Source organism: Sciurus vulgaris (genome assembly GCF_902686455.1).
Source record: "Sciurus vulgaris genome assembly, chromosome: 12".
Classification (NCBI taxonomy): domain Eukaryota; kingdom Metazoa; phylum Chordata; class Mammalia; order Rodentia; family Sciuridae; genus Sciurus; species Sciurus vulgaris.
The window spans coordinates 50,150,293-50,176,952 of NC_136473.1; the positions used below are offsets into that span (position 1 = coordinate 50,150,293).

Here is a 26,660-nt window from a genome sequence, read left to right on the forward strand (position 1 = left end):
TAAAGTTTACTGAGTTTTTGTGATTTGGACATTATTTAATTTTGCAGAATTTTTTCTGGCTCATGCTACTAATCATCCTTCTGCTCTTAGGCTCACAGTAATTGATGAACATGTTTCACTGTATGAGGCAAAAATTTCCATGGAAGTTGTTCAGAAAAATCAAGGAAGAAAAAAGCAAGGTGTTCAATTTTAATCTTCTTTCTCAGACCTCAGCTGGATGAACCATCCCAGTATTTGAAGCCAGAGTTTTCCTTGGAAACTGGAAAAAATCAAGGAAGATAAAAGCAAGTTGTTCAGTTTTTAAGCATGTTTTCTGACTTACAAGATGTTCAGTTATTTGACATACTTGAAAAAATGTTTTCCAGATTACTGTGCAAATGAGTAAGATAATTCTGTAATTAACATTTGAAGGGGTATTCTGAAAGCCATTTTTTAAAATATTTTTCTACACATTTTGCCTCTTTTACGAAATTATTCCCATGAGGAAAACTCTTTCAGCAAAATCCACACCATTCTATTGATAAGTCTGTTACAGGCCTTGGTACACGGTCAAAATAATGTTATTAGTTACGTGTCAATTCCATTTTGAACATCTTAACGAGTCTTTGTGTCAGAATTTAAGCATTTGAATATATTTTCAGGTCCCAAAGTATCTAACTCATACACACTTGAATTTGTTTTGAAATATCCATTTACTTGGAGTTTCTTCAGGAACAAGGATCACGGTAACTTGTCCTGTGGGAGCTGCAGAGCATTTGCGTGAAGGGCTGGGACTGCCTGCATTGGTGAAGGGGGACTGAGCTTGAAGGGTGCTATCTTCTGAGTTCTCTCTTGGGGAAGGCGGGGTGGGGGTCGGCTCTGGCGCTGTCACCACCTCTAGATGTCACCACTGCTCCCCGAAAGCTCTATCTAAGCAGCAGTCCAGCACCGAGGCTCGAGTCCAGACGCTGTACCCGCGATGATGACATCCCTACTGCAGGCCTAGCAGCGTTCAACCATTTCGTTGCTCAACGGGGTAGTGCACACCCGCCCGGGCCAAGTGCTGCCCACAGACGCCTCATCTCATGGCAGGATTGCGGCCGAGAGCCTGGCAGGAGCGCAGGACCGCCCGGCCCGGAGGAACGCAGCCGGGGGCGGGACCTCGCGGGCCGCGCGCCCGCCACGCACGCCGCGCGGGGGCGGGGCCCTGGCGCGCGGGAAGTGCTGCGGGGCGGGCGGTCGGCCTCAGCCGCTTCGCTTCGTGGCCCTGTCGGTGGCCGGCTACTCGCCCACCTTCAAGAGGCCGCCGGAGACAGTGCGGCTCCGACGGAAAAGGTCCCGGAGCCAAGAAGCCGCCGCCTCCCGGTCTCCCGAGCTGCGGAGCCGACGCCTCGCCGCGCCGCCCTGGCGGCCGTGCTGCCCTTCAGGCCCCTCCTGGCCGCCGGCGGCAGAGTGGGCGGTCTGACCGCGGCCCGCAGAAACACCTTCGCCCGCCTGGACAAGCGGCTGCGGGTCGCCATGGACGCCCGGGACGGGCTGCCCCGCGGCCAGCAGGCGGCGCCGGGCTCGGTGAGTGTCTTCGTGCCTGCCGGCGAAGGGCTTTCGTCCTTCATGGCGGGGCCAGCTGCGAGTTAGGGATGGAAAGTTAGGGCTCGGGGCAGGGAAATGGGCGCGAAGCGTTCTTGTCGCCGCGGCCTGAGGGAGCCCCGAGCCCTGGGGACGGCTGCTCCTGAAGGGCGGGGTTTGCCGAGGCTGCCCGGCTGCGGCTGTGCTGCCGCTGTGCGCCGCCTCCGCTCGGGAGACGTGACTGCAGGTCTGCGCGGACGTCCCTCCGCGGAAGGCATCCCGAGGGCAGCGTGGACCGACAAAGCCCCGACCGCCTTCCCACCGTGCTTCTCGCGCAGAGCTGCGCGGAGTGGAGGAGTGTTGATAAATCTGTTCGGACATCACCAGCATTTTTCTTGCCTTTTGGGACTTTCGGCTTAAGGTTTGTATGGTCAGTTACTCAATGCGCAAAACTGACCTTTCTCCCTCTTAGTTTTAATATTAAAGTTCAGACCCAAAGTGAAAAACTGCTAGGATTGATTTGGGTGTGTATAAGTTTGTGTGCACTGGCATTTACTGAGAAGGTAGTTTGCCAGGTGAGCCTGTCTACACATTTAAAGCAAACTTCAGCATCATTAACGTTTTAAAAGGACAATTTTCTTAACCTGTTTTTAGATACTAATCAAGAAAATGATTTGCCATGGGAAGAGACGTCATCTGAAAGAACATGTTACTGAACTACCCCAGGTAATACTTTTTAAATATCATTAGCGTGTGTATTCATATGCTTCTCGGAAGCATTCTGCTTGAAAAATAGTTTTGCAGAGAAGCTTGAAAGTGGTTATCTTTACCAGAGTTGAATAGATGGCATCAGCCAAAATAAAGGATTTGGTGTGTTACAGTAAGAATTGCTGTAATAGTCACCAGCAGGAAAGTAGGCATAGTAGGTGAGAGTGCTTGGTTGCCCTTTACCCTCATCAGTTTTTTTAACACACTTCTTTTTTGAGCTCATCACTCAAAGGAACCCCTCCATACTGAGGTACTTCTTCAACTTGATCCTTTATTAAATCTTCAAAACAAATCCTCCAGCTACCTCCACAAGTTATGGCATAGCACCGAACCTTGCTGTCCACTTCCAGAACACCTACAAGTACTTATGTTGGGATCATTTGGTAAATGTATGATTTTACCTAATGGATGCAGGCTATCAAAATGCCACAAGACTCAATCTCCCCTCTTTGCCTAACACTGCCTTACCTAAAAGAATTCTTTTTTTTTTTTTTTTTTTTTTTTTTTTTGCGGCCCTGGGGATGGATCCCAGGGCCTTGTGCTCGCAAGGCAAGCACTTTACCCACTGAGCTATCTCCCTAGCCCGAGAATTCTTGTAATGTGAATAATATTGACTTGAAAAGACAGCAAAGTGGGTTAATGGCAGATTTTTGAGATCAGAAAATGTTTCTTAAAAATGGCCTTTAAGGGTCCCTAAAGTTACCTGCAGGAAGAGCAGCTTAGCCCAAGTTCCAGTTTCAAAGGCTTTAGGTACTTTTTCAGACATTGGGAAGATTTGTACTTTGATAGCAACATCTGTAGTACTCTGTAAAGTGTTAGTTCTTTTAAGTAAAGCCTAAAAAGTGAAATGTGCTCCATTCCAACAAGTTTTTGCCTCTTAGCGGAAACTACTATGAATAGATTAATTTAGCTCCTTCCAGAATTTTTCAGTATGTAGTATATTTTAATGATATTTAGTATATAGTTCATATAATTTTGCTATTCAGAGACTGTGAATATGTTGGTTAATAAAATCTTTAGATTGAAGGGTTTTTCTAGAAACTCTGATTTTTGTGTTGTTTTCTTTGTCTTTTAAAAGGCTTTACCCTTATCATTCTCCGAATCAGATAGCCTGTCCTCAGAAAATACTGAGTTAACTGTGGACTGGAGTATTAAAAGCTGACTCCTTGTCACCTCTTCTCAACTCTTTACGTGGGCAGATCATTTGAAAGTGCAGGAAGAGGCTCAAGGTCTTATCCAGCATTGTAGAGCAACAGAAGTTACTTTGCCTCAAAGTATAAAGGTAATTCTGAAATAAATAACTGTGTTTTAAAGTAGCAGATTAAGTATAAAATGCTTCTGTAAAATATTAAAGAGATTTCATTCCGTTAAGTTTTTCTTCTAATATCTAAAGACACTACGAATTGGGGAATTTTGTTTCTTCCAAATGGTGCTTTTATGTACATTTTTGATAGATTATGTAACAGCCTTTTAAATTTAGAGACCTATCCTGAGAATTAGGCAGTGGTGCAGGCAGGAAGTGTTTGCACAGCTATAGGACACAATCTCTTTATTTTATTTGTTTTTATGTGGTGCTGAGGATCCAACCCAGGGCCTCCCACATGCTAAGTGAGCACTTTGCCCATGAGCCACACCCCAGCCCAAAACCATTCTTTTCTAAGACTTCTTTAGGAAAAAAAATAAAATAAAAGGAAAATCAAATGCAATTGTGTAAGTTATAAGAGCAGATGGATTGTACTGACTTTTTTTGTCATAGGATATAGTCTTTTTAAATATGCACTCACTTTGCTACCTAGGTAATGGTCTATTGTAAATCTAAAGTTCTAGACTGGTTCTAGAGAAATACAGCTTCATTACTTTCAAGCATCTCATCAACTCAAACTAGGTGAAACAGGATTACTTAAAACTTGCTATATCTTTTTCAGTAAATTAGGATGAATTGTCATATCCATTATCAGTGTTCACTGACTACTTCTGAAAGTGTTTTTATGGGGTACAGGGATTAAATGTGGCGTGGTGCTCACTACACAAACATATTTCAACCACTTATGATAAAAAAGTTTTTGTTAAGGGTAGTAGAGACAGGAGAACATTGCCATCTATGTTATTTGGGTGTTCCTTCTGATACATGTTTTCATTTTGCTGTGTATGGATTTCCAGTTTTGCCAGAACCATTTGTTGAAGAGGCTATCTTTTCTCTATTGCATGTTTTTGGCACCTTTGTCTAGTATGAGATGACTGTACTTATGTGAGTTTGTCTCTGTGTCTTCTATTCTGTACCATTGGTCTACCTGTCTATTTTGGTGCCAATGCCATGCCATTTTTGTTACTATGACTTTGTATTATAGTTTAAGGTCTGGTATTGTGATGCCTCCTGCTTAAGGATTGCTTTGGCTATTCTGGGTCTCTTATTTTTACAAATGAATTTCACTATTAGTTTCTCTATTTCTAGGAAGGTCATTGTGGCAATATTAATTCTGCCAATCCAAGTACATGGGAGATCTTTCCATCTTCTAAAGTTTTTTTTATTTCTTTCTCTAGCGTTCTGTAGTTTTCATTTTAGAGGTCTTTTACCTCTTTTTTGTTAGATTGATTCCCAACTATCTTATTTGTGTGTGTGTGTGTGTGTGTGTGTGTGTGTGTGTGTGTGTGTGTCTGTTGTGAATTGGGTAGTTTTCCTAGTTTCTCTTTCAGAGGATTTGTCACTTGTGAATAGAAATGCCTTACATTCATCAGTGTTGATTTTATATCCTATTACTTTTCTGAATTCATTTATTCTAGAAGTTTTCTGGTAGAGTTTTTTGGATCCTCTAAATACAGAATCATTTCATTAGCAAATAGTGATAACTTGAGTTCTTCTTTTCCTATTTATATCCCTTTAATTCTTTGGTGTGTCCAGTTTCCATGACTAGAATTTCAAGGATGATGTTGAATAGGGCTGGAGAAAGAGGGCATACCTCTTTTTTTCCAATTTTTACAAGGAATGCTTTCAGTTTTTCTCAATTTAGAATGATGTTAGTCTTGAGCTTAGCATAGATAGCCTTTACAATGTTGAGGTGTGTTCCTACTATCCCTAGTTTTTCTAGTGTTTTAAGCATGAAGAGGTGCAGTATTTTATCAAATGCTTTTTCTGCATCTATTGAAATAATCACATGATTCTTAACTTTAAGTCTGTTGATGTGGTGAATTACACTTATTGATTTCCAGATGTTGAACTAACCTTGCATCCCTGGGATGAAACCCATTTGGTCATGGTGCACTATCTTTTAAATATGTTTTTGTATGCAATTTGCCAGAAGTTTTTTAGGAATTTTTGCATCTGTGTTCATCATGGATATTGGTCTAAAGTTTTCTTTCCTTAATGTCCTTGTCTGGTTTGGGTATTGGGGTGATACTAGCTTCATAGAATGAGTTTGGAAGGGTTTCCTCCTTTTCCATTTTATAGAATACTTTGAGGAGTATTGGAATTAGTTCTTCTTTGAAGGTCTTATAGAACTTGACTGAGAATCCATCTGGTCCTGGGCTTTTCTTGGTTGGTAGACTTTTGATGCCTTCTTCTGTTTCATTGCTTGAAATTGGTTTGTTTCAATTTTGTATGTCCTGCTGATTCAATTTGAGTGGATCCTATGTCTCTAGAAATTTGTCTATGACCTTGAAGTTTCTTATTTTGTTGGAGTATAAATTTTCAAGATAGCTTCTAATTATGTTTTGTATTTCAATAGTGTCCATCATGACACTATTTCTTTTTCATCACAAATTTTAGTTATTTGAGTTTTCTCTGTCCTTCTCTTTGTTAATGTGGCTAAGGGTTTACCACTTTTTTTTTTTTTTTCCCTAACAACCAACTTTTTGTTTTGTCAATTTTTTGAATTGTTTCTTTTGTTTCAGTTTCATTGATTTCAGCTCTTATTTTAATTATTTCCTTTCTTTTCCTGTTTTTGATGTTGATCTGTTCTTTTTCTAGAGCTTTAATATATAGTGTTAGGTCATTTATTTGTTGACTTTTTATACTTTTAAGGCATGAGCTCATATGCAATGAATTTTCCTCTTAGTACTGATTTCATAGTGTCCCAGAGATTTTGATATGTTGTATTAATGTTGTCGTTTACCTCTAAGAATTTTTTTTTAATCTCTTCCCTGATGTCTTGTGCTATCCATGCATCACTCAGTAATGTATTATTTAGTCTCCAGGTATTGGAGTAATTTCTATTTTTTATTTTATTATTGGTTTCTGATTTCATTCCATTATGATCTGGTAGAATACAGGGTAGTATCTCTATTTTTTTGTATTTGCTAAGGATTTTGGTTTTTGATCTCATCCTTTTCTCTCCCCCTGTTGCCTCTTGTCTCCTCTCCCTTCTCTCATTCTCCTTTCTCTACTCTACTAGTCTTTCTTTCCCTAGTCTATTCATTTGTATTTGATTGTCCTTGATGTAATATGTTCCTTCCCTCTTCTTTATTTTACTCTCAACACGTACCTTTTTGGGCCCTCCTTATTTTCCTTATTGTATTAATGTCTCAGTGCCTCAAGAGATCAAAGACAAGTTTCTGTTGCACTTTAGATTGTGTTTCTTACTCTTTTATCCCCACAACCAGGGAAGCTTCTCTGAAATATGTGGCAGAGGGGAAAAAGAGAGTTCAACAAAGAACAAGTATGTTCCTAAGGCTTTTGCCACTTTGTTCCATTGGCCAATGCAAGTCATATGCCCAAGTCTGACTCCCATGTTGTAGGGATATAACATACTCTTCCCAGGAGTGTTGGAAAAGTGGATATTGGTGATTAATACTACCATATCCACTGTCTCCTTTTGCTCACCTGCTACATGTTGGTGGTTCCTGCCTTGACTTTGACCTTCCTATTTCATAAATCATAAAGTAAGTGTGTGTGTGTGTGTGTGTGTGTTTAATAACCAGGATCAAAATCCTCCTGGAAACTGAAGATTCCAAAATCTCTATGAACAATTTTAATCTCTCTTCTGAATAAGTCACTTTGTCTAAGAGTACTTTCTTGTAAATTCGGCAATCTCCAGGACAATTACCATTTGGCCATGTGGAAAAGTAAGGGAGATTGATGAGGCTGAATTAGCCGTAGGCAAGAGAGGAATTGGGAGGTTCCAAGGTAACATAATCAAATTCATAGGTTTGGCAGGATAACTTTTTAAGTGGAAATTATATTGTTTAGTCTTATCTGTAAAATTATAATTATAATGCTTACTTTTGTAGGGTGTTCATGAGGATTAAATGAATTTGTGGATATAAATACTGGAATGATCACTGGCTTACAGGGTATGATATTACTCTTATATAGGCTATTTCAACCTCTGAATCATCAGAATCATATTCTGTAAATTGTTGACCACACATTTAGGGGAAAAATATAATAAATAATAATTATTATAAGGGAAAATTTATTATCTTAAGGGAAAGAGAGTGATTAAAGGAAATCACTGATTTTTTTTTTTCACTTTGGAGTTTTCACATTGAAAATGTACTTTAGGCATTATCTAATCTTACTATCTATGTCTTCAAATGAGGAAAACAAGATCAAGAAAAGCATAGCCACCTGCAAAGCCCATAGCTAGATGGGGGTAAGCCAATTCTAGCACTCAGTGCTTACAGTGTTCCACCTGTATACATTTCTCAGAGACCATATTGCCATTCTGTATATAAATCAAAATATTCACAGGCAGAGATTCAAGCCACTGCCATCCAATCATAGCATAAGTTTTCTTCTGGAGATACTCCATCTCTGGAATTTGACACTTCTCATTTTAAGTGTTACCTCAAATGGTGTCATGGTGGAGAGTTTGTACTGTATTGAAAGAGGCCAAGATCTTGTGGCAGGATTTGGTCTGTTGGTTTGGTTTGGAAAATTACACATAGCTTTCTAGCTCCCCACAAATTAAATTAAGAGTTACTGTAATTTAGTTTTAGAAGTCATTCAACATTGGTATTTCTCACTTTTTTTCAGCCACTTTAGGTTCAATGAGTTGCCATAAAAAATTAAAAACAGCTTCTCATATTCCCTGATGATATTATAATTGCAGTTGTGTTGGGTCAATTTTAAAGACACCTTTGCAGTATTGTGCAAATATTTCTGAAATCATATTGATACTGAGTCCTTCATCTAACATCTTGTTTCATTCTACTTAGTTGAGCCTTTTTAAATTCCTTTCTGGAATGATTTGTAGTTCCCACTGTCGAAGTCTTACATCAATCTTATTAGATTTATATTTATGCATTTCATCTTTATGTTATTGTAAATAGCATCATTTATTTAACTTTGAGTGTTTTCCCCCTAGTATTTGGAAATAAATTGATTTTTGTACCTGGTGATCTTCCTAAACTCACCTATCAGTCTTAGTAGTTGATTTGTAGATTCCTAATGGTTTCTAGGCAGACAATCATGTTATTGGCTATTATAGAAATTATGCTTCTTCCTGTTCCACCTCTATATTTGGGTTTCTTTCCACAGCTTCATTGCACTGCTTGAGCCCTGATGCACAATTTGAACAGAGTAGAAAATACAATGGTGATTAAGAGTGATTAAGTATGATATTAGCTGCAGATTTTACATAATTATCCTTTGCCTGTTTGAATAGTTGACTTTCTGTGAATATCAGGTGTTAGAATTTTGTCAAATACTTTCATGTATCTAATTAGATAATTACATGGTATTTATTTTATTCCACTAATGTAGCAAATTGCTCTTTTGTTAAGCTATGCTTATATCTTGATGCCCCCTTAATCTTGCTATATTTTGTTTGTTATATTACAGTATTTAACTTGTTAATATTTTATCCCATATTTTTCTATCTGTTGTGTCTTTTTTTCTTATTTTCCTAATAGGGTACCACTAGCTACACTAAATAAGTTGGTAAGTGTTCCCTGTGAATCCATCTTTTAAAAACATATAGATCCATTGTATCTTTTTCTTACCTCTCCGAAAGCTCTATTTATTTTTTTTTATTTTATTTTTTTCATTTTACAGACTGCATTTTGATTCATTGTACACAAATGGGGTACAGCGTTTTGTTTCTATGGTTGTACATGATGTAGATTCACACCATTTGTGTAATCATACTTGTGCACAGGGTAATGATGTCTGTCTCATTCCACTGTCTTTCATGCCCTTGCGCCTTCCCCCCCTCTCATTTCCCTCTACCTAATCCAAAGTTCCTCCATTCTTCTCTCATCCCCCACCCCCATTACGTATCATTATTCACCTATCAGAGAAAACATTTAGCCTTTGGTTTTTTGGGATTGGCTTATTTCATTTAGCATGATATTCTCCAATTCCATTCATTTACCTGCAAATGCCATAATTTTATTCTTCTTTATGACCGAATAATATTCCATTGTGTGTATATACCAGTTTCATTATCCATTCATCTATTGAAGGGCATCTAGGTTGGTTCCATAATCTAGCTATTGTGAATTGAGCTGTTGTAAACATTGATGTGGCTCTATTTAAATCATTATTATATTTTCTATTTTTTCCCTCATAGCTTTCTATTTTCCTCTCCATCCTTGAGAATATTTATACTATTTCTAATAGCTATTTTAGATTTTTGCCTTTTAATTCCATTATCTTTGCCCTTTTTGTCTGTTCTAGTGACTGTTTTCTCTTATTAGTTATTCTATATTTCCTCCTTTTTGTGCCTGGCAAATTCACAATGATACTAGACCTAGTACATTTTATGTATTGTTAGATTTTGTTTCATTTTATTAAGAATCATTGTGTTTGTGTATGGGCATGCAGTTGTTTGCAGATTGGTTTGAGCTTTGTCAAGACTTTGCAGCTTGAAAAGGGTAAATCTATAACATTTGCTACTCTTAGGCCAGCCATGCCTATTGTGATGGCTACACCTTTTGAGGTCTTCTTAATGTCCTGAGTATTACAAATCTCTTTACTGTGGCTGAGGAAGCACAATTTTTTCCAAACCTGTGTTAGCTTGGAGAATTATTTGGTCAACTATTATCTACATATTCTTTCCTACTTCATGGAGATTCCCCTCTCACCTACTAAATAATTTCTCAACCAAATGCTCAGGGGATTTGTCAGTTGAGTTTCTCACTGGAATTCTCTGGATTTGTCTCTCCTTTTTCTGGTATCTATCCATAACTTATATGTGTAACAGCGTCACTGAGCTGTGGTCTCTGCTTTAACAATTTAGCAAACTACCCCAGCTCTGATTGACTTATCTCTCCCAGACTTGAACTGCCTCTCGGAAGTAAACTTGTTTTCTTAATTCCTTCCTCCTGTTTTATATGACATCCAGTACTTCACCTGAGATTTTTTCATTTACGGTCAAAACTCATTATTTGGAAATTTCACTTTGTTATTTGCTAAAATACATTTGTCACAAAATCAATACTCATGATATTTTTCTGTCATTTGTAGTCCTGCACAGCGTAGGGAGAATTTTGAGTAGACAACCTGTACTCCCAGCTAAGACAAATGAAGAGATGCTCTGCCTTTTTATTTCACTCTTATAGTAAACAAGTGTTCTTTCCACTGTCTAATCGTGTTTTGAGGGTTTTTTTTTTTTTTTTTCATGTGGGGAGGTTTTGTTTATTTATTTGATGATTTTACTATTTAAAATGACCCCCGAACATGGTACTGAAATTCTGTCTGTTGTTTCTAAGTACAGGAAGCCCCTTGTGTGCCTTCAGGATAAAACATATGTGTTAGATGAACTTCACTTAGGCATGAGTTAGATTATTGCTAAACTCTAGTTTAATGTTAATGAATCCATGACATATATGAAATAAAGTGTCTTTAAATAGAAATATACATAGAGAAAGTGTCTTTGTTGATTGCTAGATAAAAATGTGTTCAGAACCTTTGGTTTGTTTCCTTTTTCATTACAGAATGTACAATTAAATTCTTGGTGGTATAAAAGAAAATGCATAAACACACATACATCAGGAAAATTTATTTGTAAGAAACAAGTGTGCATTTTAAGTTCCCAGTCAGTAGTCAGTTCTCTCATTCCCTTTAAAAATAATCTGTATTGTTTTAGCACTTAGTAACCTGTTTAACATATACAATCTATACTTCTTATTTCCAAAGTGCACTAGACATGTTTTATTTCTAAATTCCTGGGATATCAGTAATTAGTTCCTAATTAGGACATAAAATTGGAGTGTGTTTTTGTATGCATGTGTCTAAATCAGATGATCTGTGTGCACATGGAATATAGTAACAACTGAACTATTCTGTGAACCTTGATAAGATCTCCTCCCACACAGCCTGAAATACTATTATTAAACAATTCCTTGAATTAATCTAGTATTATTATTATTATTATTTGGTAGTGGGAATTATAGGAGCACATTACCAGTGAGCTGCATCTCCAACCCTTTTCTTAAGCAGCTGACCTCCTATTTCAGCCTTGAGTCCCTAAGATTACAGAGGTGTCACCATACCTGGCTGTAAGTCCATTATTGTAAGGAAAAATGGAACTCTGTATTATGTCCATATTTTTCAACTATACTAAATGGAATATTGTGAAAATCAGAATAGATTCTGATTTTCAAGGAGAACCCTGTGTTTGAGGGTTTCACATATGTTCTCCAATAAATGACTTTTTCCAGTGTGCTTGCTTTAGAAAAATAAAGTGGCCCTATGCCCAATGCAAAGGTTCCAAAGAGAGCTACCAGTTTTCTCCCCACTAAGTATGAAATGCTCTCAGATAAGATGAGAAAACAAATTGCAAGGTAAAAAGCAAGAAAAGACAGCTATATGAGAAAGGAGTTTGCTATGAGCAGTTCTCGAAGACTGTTCTGAAGGTTTTAGAAAGACTGTGAGTAACACAGAGAGGTGGAGCCAGAATCAAAATAACAATTTTGAGTACCATTTAGAAAAGCCATAATTATATTTTTACTGACGTTCCACCAAATTTATATTTGTCAGAATATTCTAACAGGTTTCAACTTTTGCCTCTTCACAGTTTGAGAATGAAATTAATTCCACAATCTTATGTTTATAAACTCAACAATTTCCAGGCTCCCTGAAACCTGCTGTCATAAAGATGTTTAAAATGTTGTTAACCTTACTCCATGTGGTGCTGAAGTACGTCAGCCACAAAATTTACCTGTTCTTTACTAAAAGTATTTGGAGATCATGTGATCCTTTGGGTTATGTATGATTTCCCCAGTGGTCTAGGAATTCACTACAGAAAGAAGCAAGGCCCCCCTCCACAACTTCTGCACATGAGCACAAGAGACATTACAGTAAATATGTGGCACTGTTGGAGAAGCCTGAATGTAAACATCCTGAATGTCTCAGATTCCTGTTTTGGGTGTGTCCTGGGATCTGGCCCACCACACATTGGTTTTCATGCTTTTCCAATGCCCTGGGAGATATGGTTCATAATTGATGCTAGCAGTAACTGTTGTTACCATTAGTAAATTAGTTGATAAATATTCTCAGGCAGGCAAATATTTTTATCTAAAACACATATTGGGCCCAAACTTGCAACTGGTTAAATGTTATGAACTTAGTGGAATCCATGGCTTTATTTTTCAGCTATTAACTGCCTTTGGGATTAGTTTACTCTTTTCTATTCCCCACTAATTACTTCACTAATCATAATTCATCTTTCTGATCAGTGGATAGACAAAGGGGAATGAAGGGAAGGGAGTGGGGATGGAATATGAATCTGACCTTTCTTATGTACATATATGAATATACCACAGTGAATCTCACCATACGTATATCCACAAGACACTAATTAAAAAAAAAAAATTAGCAAATAGCAGAAAGACAGTAGAGCAGAGGGTAGGGAACAGGGGAAGGGAGAAGGGGATGGAATTGGAAGTGCTGGGGAGTGAATTAGAATAAACTGTATTTCATGCTTTTATAGTTATGTCAGAATGAATCCTAATGTTGTGTATAACTAAAAAGAACCAATAAAAATAATAATTCATCTTCTCCCAGATCAAAGTGTCGGTCTCCTAACTGACTTCATACCTTCTTCTCCTTGCTTTACAGATTCTCCAGGGAGAAGTCAGGCACTTTCTCTAACATCTGTTCATTTCAGTCATTGGGTTGTAGTATTTCAGAGTTTCTCTTTGCCTCAGATGAAGTCCGGTGTAGTCATGATCTGCCTCTGTGCAAGTCTCTTCATCCCTAGCCACTCGCTTCTCATGAGTGTACTACGCATTAACTAATCTTCCATGGCCAATGTCCTACCCTCTGCACATCCTGCTTCTACTGACTGCTTTCTCTCCTTCCATCTTCATTGATCTAATTCCACTATTCACATGCTAATTTATGCCTCATATCCTGTAGAATGCACTGACCTTCCAAATCCAATTACAAATGAGTTATATGACCTGTGTTTTCACAGCATTACTATTGTATCACTTCTTTTTTTCCATAGTTTAATCATTTAACTTATGTCATACTAGGCTATATGTTTGTTTCATGAAGGTAGCTTTGTAGGTTGAGTATGACTTTTGGAAAGAGAGCAGAGTGGAAACTTAGTATATAATTTTCATTGGTACATTTAGAGTCTAGAGACCTGTTCACTTAAAGAAAGTGAAACCTTATATGTATCCCCTTTTAGTATTTCTTTTATAGCATGCCTTCATTAATGAGCCACAAAGAACAAGTCCAAAATAAGGAGAACAAATTTATGGCTTAGATTGTTAAGAAAATACATCAGACTCTAAAATCCATGGTTGTTTAAAATCTTGTCTATTTTTCATAATTCTGTGGTGGAGATGTCACAAAGACTAGTCGAACACTTTTAATGACAGGGACCTCACTGTCTTTGATTAGATCTATTTCATGATCAAAAACTTTGATCTTTTAAAAGAATTTTGTATCTTCTAATTTACACCCAGAAGAGTTTTACATTCAGAAGTTTTAGAAATAGCATATTTTCTCCTCCAGTGAAGTATAAAATATATGATTAAAAGTTTTTAAAATTCTGGAGGTGTCTGTGTGAGTGAGTGTTGGGGATTGTGTATATTCCATTAATACTATTATATAACAGCATTCCTGAGGCTGGTTAATTTATATGGAATAGAAATTTGTTTCTCACAGAGCTGGGAAGTCCAGCTACAAGGTACCAGCATGTTCAGTGTCTGGTAGGACTAGTCTCTGCTTCCAAGATTCCAAGATGCCTCACCTCGTTAAAGGCATGAAGCCAGAAAGGGTCTAGACTAGTTTTTCTAGTCTTTATATAGTTGCTAATCATTCCTGAGGACTGTATCATCATGATCTAGTCACTTTTGAAAGGTCCAGCCTTTTAATAGTATGATATTGGCAATTAAGTTTTAATATATGAATTTTGAGTGGCATTAATTACCATAGAGAATGTAGAGAAATATATATATATATACAGTGTATATTCTGTGTGTGTATGTATATATATATACATTTCTATAGTATATATTCTGTATATAAAGACATATCTATCCACCTGTCAATATACATAATTCACTGCTGCGACTTCAAAACAATGCATATATAACATCTGTGCATTTATAACTCCAGGTCTGAGCTTTTTCCTGAAATATAGAATTATATTGCTAAATACTGCATTACTTAAACTTCTTGAATTTACCAAAGGCATCTTACATTGGCCAAAGATTTTTGTTTGCTGCAAAATCCATTGTATTACTACCCACGTTATTTATTCATCCATTGAGTCTCTAAAATGGAATACTTCATGTTTGACGAACTCCTTTTTTTTTAACCTAATCACCCATTGCTTTTTTTCCCCAATTTTATTTAGAGGGTCTTCATTCAATTTTTTTCCATCATACTATTTTATAATTCTGTTGTTACATCCCTCTCCCTGATCCTGTGTAGACTCTGAAGGCAGAGACTGTGTTTTATTTATTTTTCAGTCTTCAACCCTTAGTTACATCTCTTACACTAGTGTCAATATTCAACCATTTGTTAAATGCTTGCATACATATAGAAAAGGGTAACTTTGAGGCACTCATTCTGCCCTGTAGAAATTCATCATTGACAATTTTGCCTTTTTTTAATCTCTTTGGAAATTGAAGGTATCCTTCTTTGCATACGTACAGAGCTACTTGGGTGCTGGGATTTGAAGTATTAACAATTTATTATCTGGTAAAGTTGTATAATTTTAGTTCATAGCTATTTCTTGTACACTTTTCTATTTTAAATTTCTTGTAATGAGTATATATAGTTTTTCCAGAGCCAATAATGCTATTCAATTATATTCAAGTGTATATAATTAATAAAGTACTTGCCAAACTCCTGAAAGATAATCTCTTCCCTTGCCCATTACTCTTGTAATGTAAAAGAGGTAGAGTTGATGTCCAATATTTTAAGCAGTGCTCTTTCATCAGGAGTGTGAATGGATTGTAGTTTAAGAGCAGAGTAAAGGATGCAGTTGAAGATTGAGTGTTACATGTGAGTGGCAGGGAAGATAGGTGTGTCTGTGTTTGTGTTCTGAAAGGTGCGTTCGTAATGCACAAAGGAGTTAGGATGAAGGAAAAGTGAAAGTGTTGACAAGTGTTTTTTCTTTTCTGAAATTCTAGTGATGCTGACATCCTTGTCTGAGCAAATAGCACTTGTATTAAGAACAGAGGAAAAAAGAATAGAGAAAATGGGCTAAAATTAAAAAGCTTAGAAGACAGGATGGTAGTCTACCAATATTATGAAATGTATTTTTCCTTCTCTCACTATACTTTTTATGAGAATCATTTCAGTGAAAAAGACATAAAATATTGCTCAATAGGAGCAGATAAATCTTAAGATACACACACATATACCTATACAGCTAAAATGAAGATTTTTGAATTCAGACTAATATTTCTAGTAAGAAGAAAGCCTGTTCTTTAAAATTTATATCTATGTATTAAAACTAGTATATACAGAACAAGTGTAAACTACATTGAAATTTTCTGTAAAAGCATAAAAGAAGATAAAAGTAGAGGCTAATCAGAAACAACATAAATCAAATTAATAATCTAGAATTATCCATTCAGTTAGGAACTGTGACCTGCTTGTGAGAAATGGTAGTATTCATAGAATTAATATCTCCTGTTTTTCTCTACTTCTCTGGTAGTTCCTTGCTATATGTAGATGATTCAGAATTCCGATATCATTAAACTTTATTTTGATAACAGTGTATGCTATGTTTGGGTCTTAAATGTCTCCCAAAGGCCCATCTATATGCTAAAGACCTGGTCATCCGTCATAGCACTATTGGGGGTGGAACACTTAAGAGGTGGAGCATAGTGGGAGAAAGTTAGGTCAGTGAGGGCGAACCCTTGAAGGGGATATTGGATTCCCATTCCTTCCTCCTCTCATTGCTCTCCAGCCCATCATGAGATGACCACAGTGAGGTGAGAGACTCTGCTGGAGCACCTACTCCCAGTTCATCATGTTTTGCCTCCTCTCAGTCACAAAAGCAAGAGTCATCCAACTGTAGACTGAAACACCAGTAACTGTGAGCCAAAATAAATCTTTGGTCCTTATAAGCTGATTATATCCGGTCTTTTGTGATGGAAAGGTAACTAACAGTGTGCTTTTGAAAAAACAGTAACTTTTGTTTTTCATTAATAAAAAAAAGAAACAAAAACTTTACTTACTTCCTCTTGACTTGTGGTACAATGGCAGTATAAATATGGGATGCTGAAATATTTCTGCTTTTAAAACAGTTGTTTTTGCTCAGTATTTTGGAGATGGAAAATTGGAGAGGGTTATCTACTCCCTCATATAGTACTTACTTTGTGAGAAACTGAGGCAAGATATTCCTGTGCTTTGTAAAAATAACAGTTACAAATTCCTCCTAGAACGTAGATACAAATTACCCTGCAGACATTGGACTGTAACAAACAACACTTCCCTTTTTCTTTGGGTACTATGAAGTTTATGGCAAAGTTTTGGGGTCATCTGTGGTGTTGACAAATATTTCACAGCTCTTAGGGGAAAAAAAGAAGTTTTGAGTTTAATACTTGCTAATTTCTGAGTTGCAAACTATCGTACCTTGGCTGATTCCTACCCACATAACATCACAAGATGTGAAGTTGAAGAAGTGTGCACAGTTAGCGTTTGTAAGCTGGTATGTAGCAGCTCCAATATATTTATGTCTTAATAATGTGCCTTTCATCCATTTTCCTGTTCCCAAACTTTTTTTGTCTCCACCCACTTGTTCACCCCAATTTTTGCGAATGTTACCATTTGGTTGTCACATGTTTAAGATAGCTGAAATTCCCTGGAATAAGAAAAAAAATTTAAAAAAACATTAACTGATTAGTAGAAGGCTCCATTGAATAAATGATTTCTGGGGCTCTTGTCCGAAGTATGACACCTGTCTTTGGTTTCCTTGGCAGTAACCACTAGAAGATATTAGTTCCCATGAAGGATTCCCTATTCCTTTTGTTCAGCTTATTCTTCAGAAAAGAATAATGCAATATTTTAAGTAAGTATATCGCTTTACAATTTCTCATGTTACTATGGGCATTAGATTGTCTATTGCCCTAAAGCCTAATGAGTTAGAAAGGGAAGATTTTACCATTTCCAATTTTTAGATGATGACCCCTAAGACTAAAGACATAAATCTTATAAGTAGTAGATTCTCTCACCCTGCTTTTTTGCTATCAAGACCCTAAAGAAGAAATTAGAATTCCTTTTGCTCTTCTTCAGAAGATTAGAGTGTGTTAGATATTGTTTTAGGATATGATAATTTTTCCTTCCATGTGAGAACATTACTGCTGCTAAATTTTAAGCATTATTATGATTTTGAATCCTGAAGATAATAATAATGTACCTTCATCTTCATCTCCTATGTATATCTTTGCTTTTCAATTATGAAATAATGAAATGGATAATAATTGTAGAGATTCTGTTCTATTGCAGGACAATTTTTCAAGAAAATAACTGCCACTATCGTTGAATACCACATTTGAGTATCTGATAGCTATCTTCTAAGGGGCTGTTAAGTTCTGCATAATTTATTTAAGCTGTGAAATCTATAGATGTGAGGTGGTAAATGCCTTGCATTAGACAGCATTCAGAAATAACCTCCCAAGTTAGTTCCATCTTAACAGGAACCAAATCCTAGTACTCTCTAGAAGGTCCAATGAGGAATTTTGTGCAGCAGCAATCTACTTTCTTTCTTCCAGACTACCATGGCTTACTGGTTAGAGAGGTACTCTGATGGTGAGCTGCAGAATTGCATTTACAAGTGTTTTTACAGCTCTAATATTGATGCTCTGGTTCTGTCCAATTTCCCCCCCCCCACCCTGCCTTGCATTAAAAAACCCTGCAAGACCCTGCACTGTTGGGATGCAGTGACACCTTATTTAACAGCAGCTAATCAATATAAAATAAGCCTCCCCTTTGTTACAGCAGTGCTATTGATAGACTGCTCCTCCCTTTTAATTTTTTATTATTTTGCATTGATTTCTGAAACTCAATTCTGTATCTTATTTTTCTTCCATCAGTAATTGTGAACTGAGCCCTATCTGACTAGAAATCTAACATCCTTTTTCAATCACAAATCACCCAACTTAATTAAGGAACAATTCGTTGAGGGTTTTTAAAAAAAATCATTCAACTCTCCTCTAATCTAATTTAATGTGAAATACATTAAGTGCAAGATTTTGGGAAGTTTGCACGTAGAAAATTCTGAAAAGACAAGATTATTGCTGTTGTACATGGTTTTAGGGAGTAGGCTGTCAAATTTTCCCATTTAGCCTAGTGAACATGGGGGGAAATTCAGACATATAACTACCATTGACACTAATAGGGATTTGTCTTCTAAAGCCTGCTGTATCAATAGAAGAGGGGCCTTAGATTTCTTTTTTCCTTTCTTCCTTCCTTTTTTTCTTTTCAAATCTGAGCTGTATTGTCTAGAATAAAAAATTAATGGCAGCCACATTGTCATTGTTGCTCTTGAGTGCTAACCCCTAATGTGCCAAACATAGGTTAATCTTATTGTACATGTAGACAGAGTAATTCAGTTATGGGTACGTATTCACATGCATGTATATTTGTCCAATTGTGTGCATTGGACTGAAAATAAGCAAAGACATGCTGGTTGATCTATTCTTTCATCACATCTTAATTATCCTTTATGACCTATCACAAAGCATTAACAATAAAATAAAGTTTGGTTTCTTGATGATTCATAAAAGTAGATTTAGGTACCAGACAGATTTTTTGGTTAGTTCTGCTCAATAATAGACCTTTGTTTAATATGTGTTTGCTATTGGAAAAGAAATACAAAGTCTTTGCAAAAATATATATATATAAAGTACATGAGTAGAATGAAATACTAATTGTCCCTATTCCTACTTGTCAGATAACTGTTGAATTGTTAAAATCTTGGTTTGCACAGCCCCCAAATCATTGTCTATTATTTATCCCCCTATATAATTAGCCCACCTTATATGGGGTAAAAATTATACAGAATATTATGTTAAATCCTTACATAATTTGTACAAATTATCAGAGACCAGGTCATAAATTATTTTAGCAGTTTTTTTTAACCATTATTTTAGAAGTTACTTTGGCAAGGCATCCAACATCAACAATGAAATATATGTTTGCTATAAACATAAAATTATAGTTCATTTGCTAAAGGACAGAGTGTTGTGTGTTATTTTAAAATCAGTATTTATTATCAGGGTCAAAATTTCAAAACCTAATTATTAATACAAATAATAAAATAAACCGTAAATGCAAGTGTGAACTCTGAATAAATTGGAAGCAAGAAACCACACAACCAGTAGCAAAAAGGGCTTCTGGAATCAGGTCAGCTGAAGCTGACAAATCAAAATAGCCTATAAAAGAAAAGGCCCTTAGAAAGGGAAAAGACTGCAGATTTCCAGCTACACCTGATGATTTTTCCATTCTAATTTTCATCCAACAGTACTCAGCATGGATTAGGCACTAATAATACGCCCAGCATCAGGATTGGCTGCTAGAAAACTGAGAGCCAAATTTAGAGCCATTCCTTGAAAATACTTAGCATCTGCCTTTTAAATTTCATACTGATTCCATTTTTTGTACTCATTCTTGCATTTTCTTCATAGTTTTTCTTTTTTTAAAATTAACAATATCTTCTACATCATATTAAGTCACATCTGGGATATCAAACACAAGATATATTAGCTAAGCTAGAAACTGAGAGGAATAAGGTATAGAATGAGAGATGGTTTCTGATCTTAAAGAAATTAGTTTGGAATTATAAGCCCCTAGTGACAATTTCACAAAAAGAGGTAAAACAAAATTAGAGCCTATGGAATGATGATTAAAATAGTTTCGTGGTCTTCTGTTGGTTTTGTTTAGATATCCCACGTGGTAATTTTGTAGACATTTGTACCTGTTTTGAACATTGGAAGGTGGACAGGAATTTTTCTGTGTTTAGTTTAGATAGGTTCATGGAAGATAACTTCCAGTGTACTAAAGGAGTGACATTTTAAAATGGCACCACCACTCCTTTCAAAGTATCCATTGGAAAATGCTGTTGTGATTTCATTCTCACTTTGTTTTAAAAATAATTGACCTTATCTCATTTAACAGTAAGAAAAACCAATGTGTATGAATCCTCTTCTCATTTCATTTACCCTCTCATTATAGAATGCTAACCCAAGGTAGTATATTTTTGTGACTGGAAGACTTTTCCTTCTCACCACACCCTTTGCAACAAAATGTTTATATACATTTATATATTTTTTTAGTTTGTAATTTGAAGTTTTTCTTTTAGTATTAATTATTAATGATAATATTGTTTCATTGAATATGAATATACAGTTGATCAAATCCACCTAAATAGTAAAACTTGATAAATATTGAGTTTAAAGGTAAAATTCTGGGCTGGGGAAATAGCTCAGTTGGTGGAGTGCTTGCCTTGGAAGCACAAGGCCCTGGGTTTGATCCCCAGCATCGCAAAAAAAAAAAAAAAAAAAAAAGGAAAATTTTGTTGGGCATACTTTTTTTTAACCTTTTACAATATTTAAGCACAGAATACTGTATTACTTAATATATTTTTCCATAACCTTTTGTGAAATTCAGATGGCAGGGTATCATTTACCACCCTTTTGTCTTTCTTTTTTGATCATCTTCACCTTTTGCGCAGTTCTCCAACACAGTATCATCAGCCCACCTTCTTTGAACTTTGAAGTTTCCTGAGGCTGGAATGGGCCAGTGAGATTAAGAAGAGGGTTCCCACTCGGAATGTTCTCCATATGAATTTTCTCTTCAGGTTTTTGTTCTTGTTCCTTCCTGGCCTGCTCTTCTGTTCTTTCTTTCTTTCTTTCTTTCTTTCTTTCTTTCTTTCTTTCTTTCTTTCTTTCTTCCTTTCTTCCTTTCTTCCTTTCTTCCTTTCTTCCTTTCTTCCTTTCTTCCTTTCTTCCTTTCTTCCTTTCTTCCTTTCTTCCTTTCTTCCTTTCTTCCTTTCCAGTTCTGCAAGAACAGCAGTATCAACATCATCACTCTCCTCTTCAAAAATCTTCATCTTCCTCATCTGTTGAAGGATCATCTGCATCAAGGTTGGCAGCAGGAATCTGATCTACAGAGGCTTCTTTGACACTGAAGAGGATCTTGATTGTTCTAAGTTTGGATGAACCCTATTTTTTATCCCTTGCAAGCAGCTTTCTTTTTCTTCCGAATCCCTCCTGGAGTCAGGTGTTAGGAACCTCTTTTAGGGGCATCCTGAGTAGTCTGTCTGTGTTTTATCTTTGTATAAGAGGGAAGATCTCTGCTTGAATACTGCTTTGAGAGTTGGCTCAAAACACCTTCTTCTTTTCCTCTTCCACCTCTTGCAGGTTCAAAAGTCAGCCTGGCTGCTGTGTTACCTTTTATGCTGTCTCTTGATTTTCACGAAGGGTACAGGCTGTGTCCAGAGAGGGAGAAACAGGGTTTTCTGCTGCAGGGTACCTTCGACTCCAGCACACCTCGTGATTTGTTATTCCGAGAGTGTGCCCTTGGATGTTCACGAGGAACTCTTGTCTTTGCTCTGGTGTGGGATTTGTGGGTGAGAGGACCCGAGCCCACTTAAGCTATAGGCAAAGCTCCCGTCTTGCCGTTTTCTCCATGGCACAAGGAGAGCTCCACAGGCCCCACCCTGCCCACAGCTCTGGAGCTTCTCCACCTGCCACTGACTCTGACCCTGGCTTTCCTTTCCTGTCCCACCTGCATAAGGAAAATAAGGTGTTAGCCTCTCGTAGCTCACTTTGGCCAGGTCTGATGAACACCCTCTAGAGATCACACAGAAACCTTGCTACTCTTGGCCTCCAGAATCCTCTGCTCCTGGCGTACATTATTCTTTTTTTCATCCAGTGGAAAAGGAAGCAGTAGACTGGACCAGATGGAGTAAACTCATAGTTTTTACAAAACTTCACAATTCAGAAAATTTAGGAATAGTATAGTACTAGAAATAGGTATAGTATATAGGTATATTTCCTTTTCCTCATGTGTTATAAAGATGGCAGCTTAATTATATATGTGTACACTTGTATTTAATATAGTGCAACCCGCATGTTTTAATTTCTGCTGCTCCTGTGATGCTGTTGGACCAAGTTCTGCTGTTTCCTTAGGTGGAGTGGGAGCAACATAAGATGGGGCCAGCTGTCCAACTATGCCACATCACAACAGGAAAATACTTAAGTTTCATGGAAGAGAAAAGCCTTCTACTCATGGACAAGAAAAGGCAGATGTAAAGTCAATTAATTACCTTCTGGTCTTCTAAGGTAAGGAGGAAAGTAAAATTTTGGACTCCCTGTAAATCTCATTTTCTTTGATGTTAGAAACGCATGTAAAAAGGCTGACAGGTTTTCCATGTGTTTCTAAATTTCCAATTTCTCTTCCATTCTTTCTTCTCCATTACCTCAATTTCCTGAAGTGCTGAAACCCACCCAGAAGTTTCTCTGGGTGTATAGTTCTTTGGTTACTTGGATACCACCCACCCATCAGGCTCCTTCCTGGTTTCCCAGGCATGTGCAATGACAGTTATCACAAACCTTGTCACATTGCATAACATCATGAAGATGGAGCATAGTAGAATTTTTCTCTAATGTACATTACTTCTCTAATTTTCTATGCAGACTTTTCTTCTGAGCTCCTTTGAATCATTTTATGAAAATTGCATGATTATGTCTGTAATGAAAGTGGTGAAATTTGGCATAATGATAAGAATGGTATTGAGCTGCTGGCTAGTTTAAGACTTCATGCTCCTGTCATAACTGAGGATTTGCTTTTATATTTCTGAGATTAGTTTGTGCCATCTGGGCACAGGCACCTTCAGAATGTTGTCCAGCTCCTGCATCTGCCTTTTTAACTTACCTCTGTTGCACTAATAGAAAACTAAGAATTCTATCCTCCTCCTGCATGTTTTGATTTATGCCTGCATTCAAGTTGCCTCTATGATAGTAAAGTTACAGGATGAGGAAAAGATAAAAAGTCCTGTGTATGACATATTAGATCAAGGTTTGGGTTAGTAGGTTTCTATTTCCTAAAATGTTTCTTGTAAGATTTTGGATTAGATTTTATTTTTCTACTTCTCCTCTTTGTAGAGATCTGCATGTTAGGTAATCATTTTCTAAGTATTTTGTGAGAAGAAATAAATACAAGTTTTTCCAAGTTTAATTACATTTTATTGATCTTATAATTGTATCTTTTCATGGCATAGGGTCGATAGCATAAGTCTAAATATTTATTGAAGTTTGGGGGTTTTCCATGGAACTTGTGTGTGTGTGTGTGTGTTTTGTACATAAATCTGTGTGGTGCAGAGGTCTCCCATGGGTGCAGACAAGAGAAAACATTAATTTTGCTGATTAGGGAAAGTTGTTTTACTAAACTCTTCATAATGTATTTCATATTAATATTAAAATTACAAGAAAGCATCATGTTAATTTAACAAACAAGGACTTGGTCATTTATGATTGCTTATGTTCAACATACGTATTAGTCTTCTAATAGTATTTCATTTGTTCTAATTTCGAAAGCAATGCAAATTTGTGTTAGAAAATACAGAAAAATGCATTGTACTAAGAAATCTATAATTATGGAAGTATTAGTGTTTTATTTTGAATTCATGCACATTTATAAAATGTAGTTTTATATCCTACTTTCTTCATTTGACATTTTATAATTGATATTTTTCTGTTTTGTATTTTTGATGACCCCATACTACTTAAATGTGTCGGTATGTTGTACAATTTATTATCCTTTATTGTACACTTAGCTTGTTTCTACAGTTCATATAGTCATTTGTAGATTTATATGTGTTGGTACATGTATGTTAACTCTCATGAGTAATAGGAAAAGATGGGCAAGTCGTGGGGAGACCAGAAGTAACTCTGAAAAGATGGCAGCCCGCTTGCCCTTCACATGTGCTTTTCTCTTACTTCTCCTGCTCTGGAGCCCTCAGGGTGCTAGAAGATGCCTCTCATTCTGAGTTCACTAGAGGTCTCTAGAAAAGATGACCCGTGTAGGTCTTTATTTTCCAGGGTGAAGCTGGTGGAGTGCAGTGGGCAGCTGCAAAAGGGATATGCATCTGTATTTTCCCTGTAGGCCCATTCAGGGTGTCTCCAATATGGTTCTTCAGTGGATCGGAGTGTGGGGCCAAGTTTCTCGTTATTTTAGTAATAGGAAAGCACAGTTGATATTGCTAGGAAATCCTTACCCCAGAGGCCTTGTTCCTCAGCCTAAGAGTAGTGAGATTTTGCTAGTTTATTCAGATAGCACCCCAGTCCAGAAAGAAAATATCTAACCCACAGAGAGTGAATACACAGTTATCTCTGCCCCCACACACCCAGCCAGGGTGGGACCAGTCTATAGTTCCCAGCCTGGACTCCTGGGCAGGCTGGTACATTCATTCATCCCAGGATGAAAGGGCTGTCATGGGAGCCCAGAGGTGTGTTCTTGTCCTCTCAGGGTGTCAGACAACCGAAGTGCCACCCCTCCTCTCCATGGACTCTCAGTTGCTGCATGATGATACCGTCCAGCTGTGGCCTCCCAAAATTCTTCTTTTGCTGTAAAAAGTTGAATACTGAGTTCATCCTTCTTCATTTTTTTCTTGTATAATCTGAATCCTCCCTGATGAAAATTGATACCTTAGGAAAAACAGGAGCTAGGTTCTGTAAATACAAACACAAATACAAGAGAGAAGGGTATATTAACACACTTCAAAATATTCTTGCTATAGATAGCCTTTGAGAGGGTAGGCTTTTTTTCAGAAATGATATGTGGTTTTTATCTTACATAAATAAAGTAAAACATGTAGGAAGAAATGCATGGGCAGATTAATTTTATCATTCTTTGTCATAACCCAAAACTATAAAAGACTCAAATATTTAACAAACTTGTTATAATATTAACTGGAATTAGCTGCCAGAATATATTGATATGGAAAGATATCCATGAAAGTACTGTGGAATGAAATCAAGTTGTAATGCAACAACAGCTGTTGGAGAGATGTACCATCTTTTAACTTCAAGTACTTGAGATGGATCAAAAGAGTTAGTGCATAGGAATTTCAGAATAGGGAGACTTTTCTTTTGTTGTTTAACTTTAAAAAAGTAAGCCCTGTATTATTTTCTGCATTACAATGGATATGTTTCTTCTATAATATCAAAACCAATTGGAGAAACACTACTATTGCTCTGACATTCTGGGGCACAAGTTTTATGCACTTTTTATTTCTCTAGGATGGATTCCTATAAATGAAAATACTGACTGAAGAACTATGAATATTTGGTACCTCTTCATCTATTTTTCCCAAAGCAGTCACGTTTGACTCATTCTTCTCTGACTCTCTTGCCTAATATCCTGTCAGTTTTAGAGACTGCATTCTAATTCTCTTTACTGTCGAGTTCCCTCTGTGGTTTCCACTCAGGCACTCTGATTCTGGAAGCTGATAGGGCATCATAACAGCTCATCCTAGGGCATTTTGATTTGCTATGAATCCATCCTTTTCCTCTGGAATACCCAGTCGTTGTCGCCATCTTTTATTTATTTTGTCCTGCTGTAGAATTGCACAGTATTATATTGTTGATTATTTTCTCATCTTCAGTTTTGCTATTTTATTTATCTTCTCAAAGAATCAAATTTTGTGTATTCATCTTTCATAGTAGTTTATTTCTAGATTATTAATCCCTTTTATCTTTAAAGCTCTCTTGAAATGAAGGATAAAGGATTGTGCTTTTAGAAGTTATGCATGCAATTTGTAATTGAGAGGTACAGGTCTGGATTTCTCTGCAAATTGTTTTTGTGCTAGACTGACTGACTTCCCTTTTCAGAGGAATAATGAAGCCTAGATGCTTGATGAGTTTTGAACTACATTTAAAAAATAGTGGCCCTTGTAATAACTGATTTTTCCACCTAATGATTGAAGCAGTTG

The 26,660-nt window shown here is 36.8% G+C and overlaps 1 protein-coding gene, 1 long non-coding RNA gene and 1 pseudogene across 3 annotated transcripts in view; 2 read left to right on the forward strand and 1 right to left on the reverse strand.

Moving 5' to 3' along the window:
- Positions 1-325: 325 nt before the first annotated feature.
- LOC306641943 (uncharacterized protein) overlaps positions 326-26,660 on the forward strand; it is a gene marked incomplete at its 5' end in the record, with an annotated part of 437,033 nt that continues 410,698 nt past the window's right edge. The window contains 3 exons of the mRNA XM_079107277.1: positions 326-381; positions 792-1,548; positions 2,200-2,271. Coding sequence (XP_078963403.1) covers positions 326-381; positions 792-1,548; positions 2,200-2,271 — 885 coding nt within the window. The remainder of the gene's footprint in view (positions 382-791; positions 1,549-2,199; positions 2,272-26,660) is intronic.
- LOC306641224 lies at positions 2,847-11,915 on the forward strand. The gene is made up of 2 exons (XR_013758067.1): positions 2,847-3,595; positions 11,635-11,915. It is a non-coding gene; the product is annotated as an uncharacterized lncRNA (long non-coding RNA).
- Positions 20,068-23,649, reverse strand: LOC306641393 (spliceosome-associated protein CWC15 homolog; annotated as a pseudogene). The gene is made up of 3 exons: positions 23,603-23,649; positions 21,735-22,130; positions 20,068-20,100 (listed from the first exon to the last, which is right to left on the reverse strand). The product of its transcript is annotated as a spliceosome-associated protein CWC15 homolog (transcript).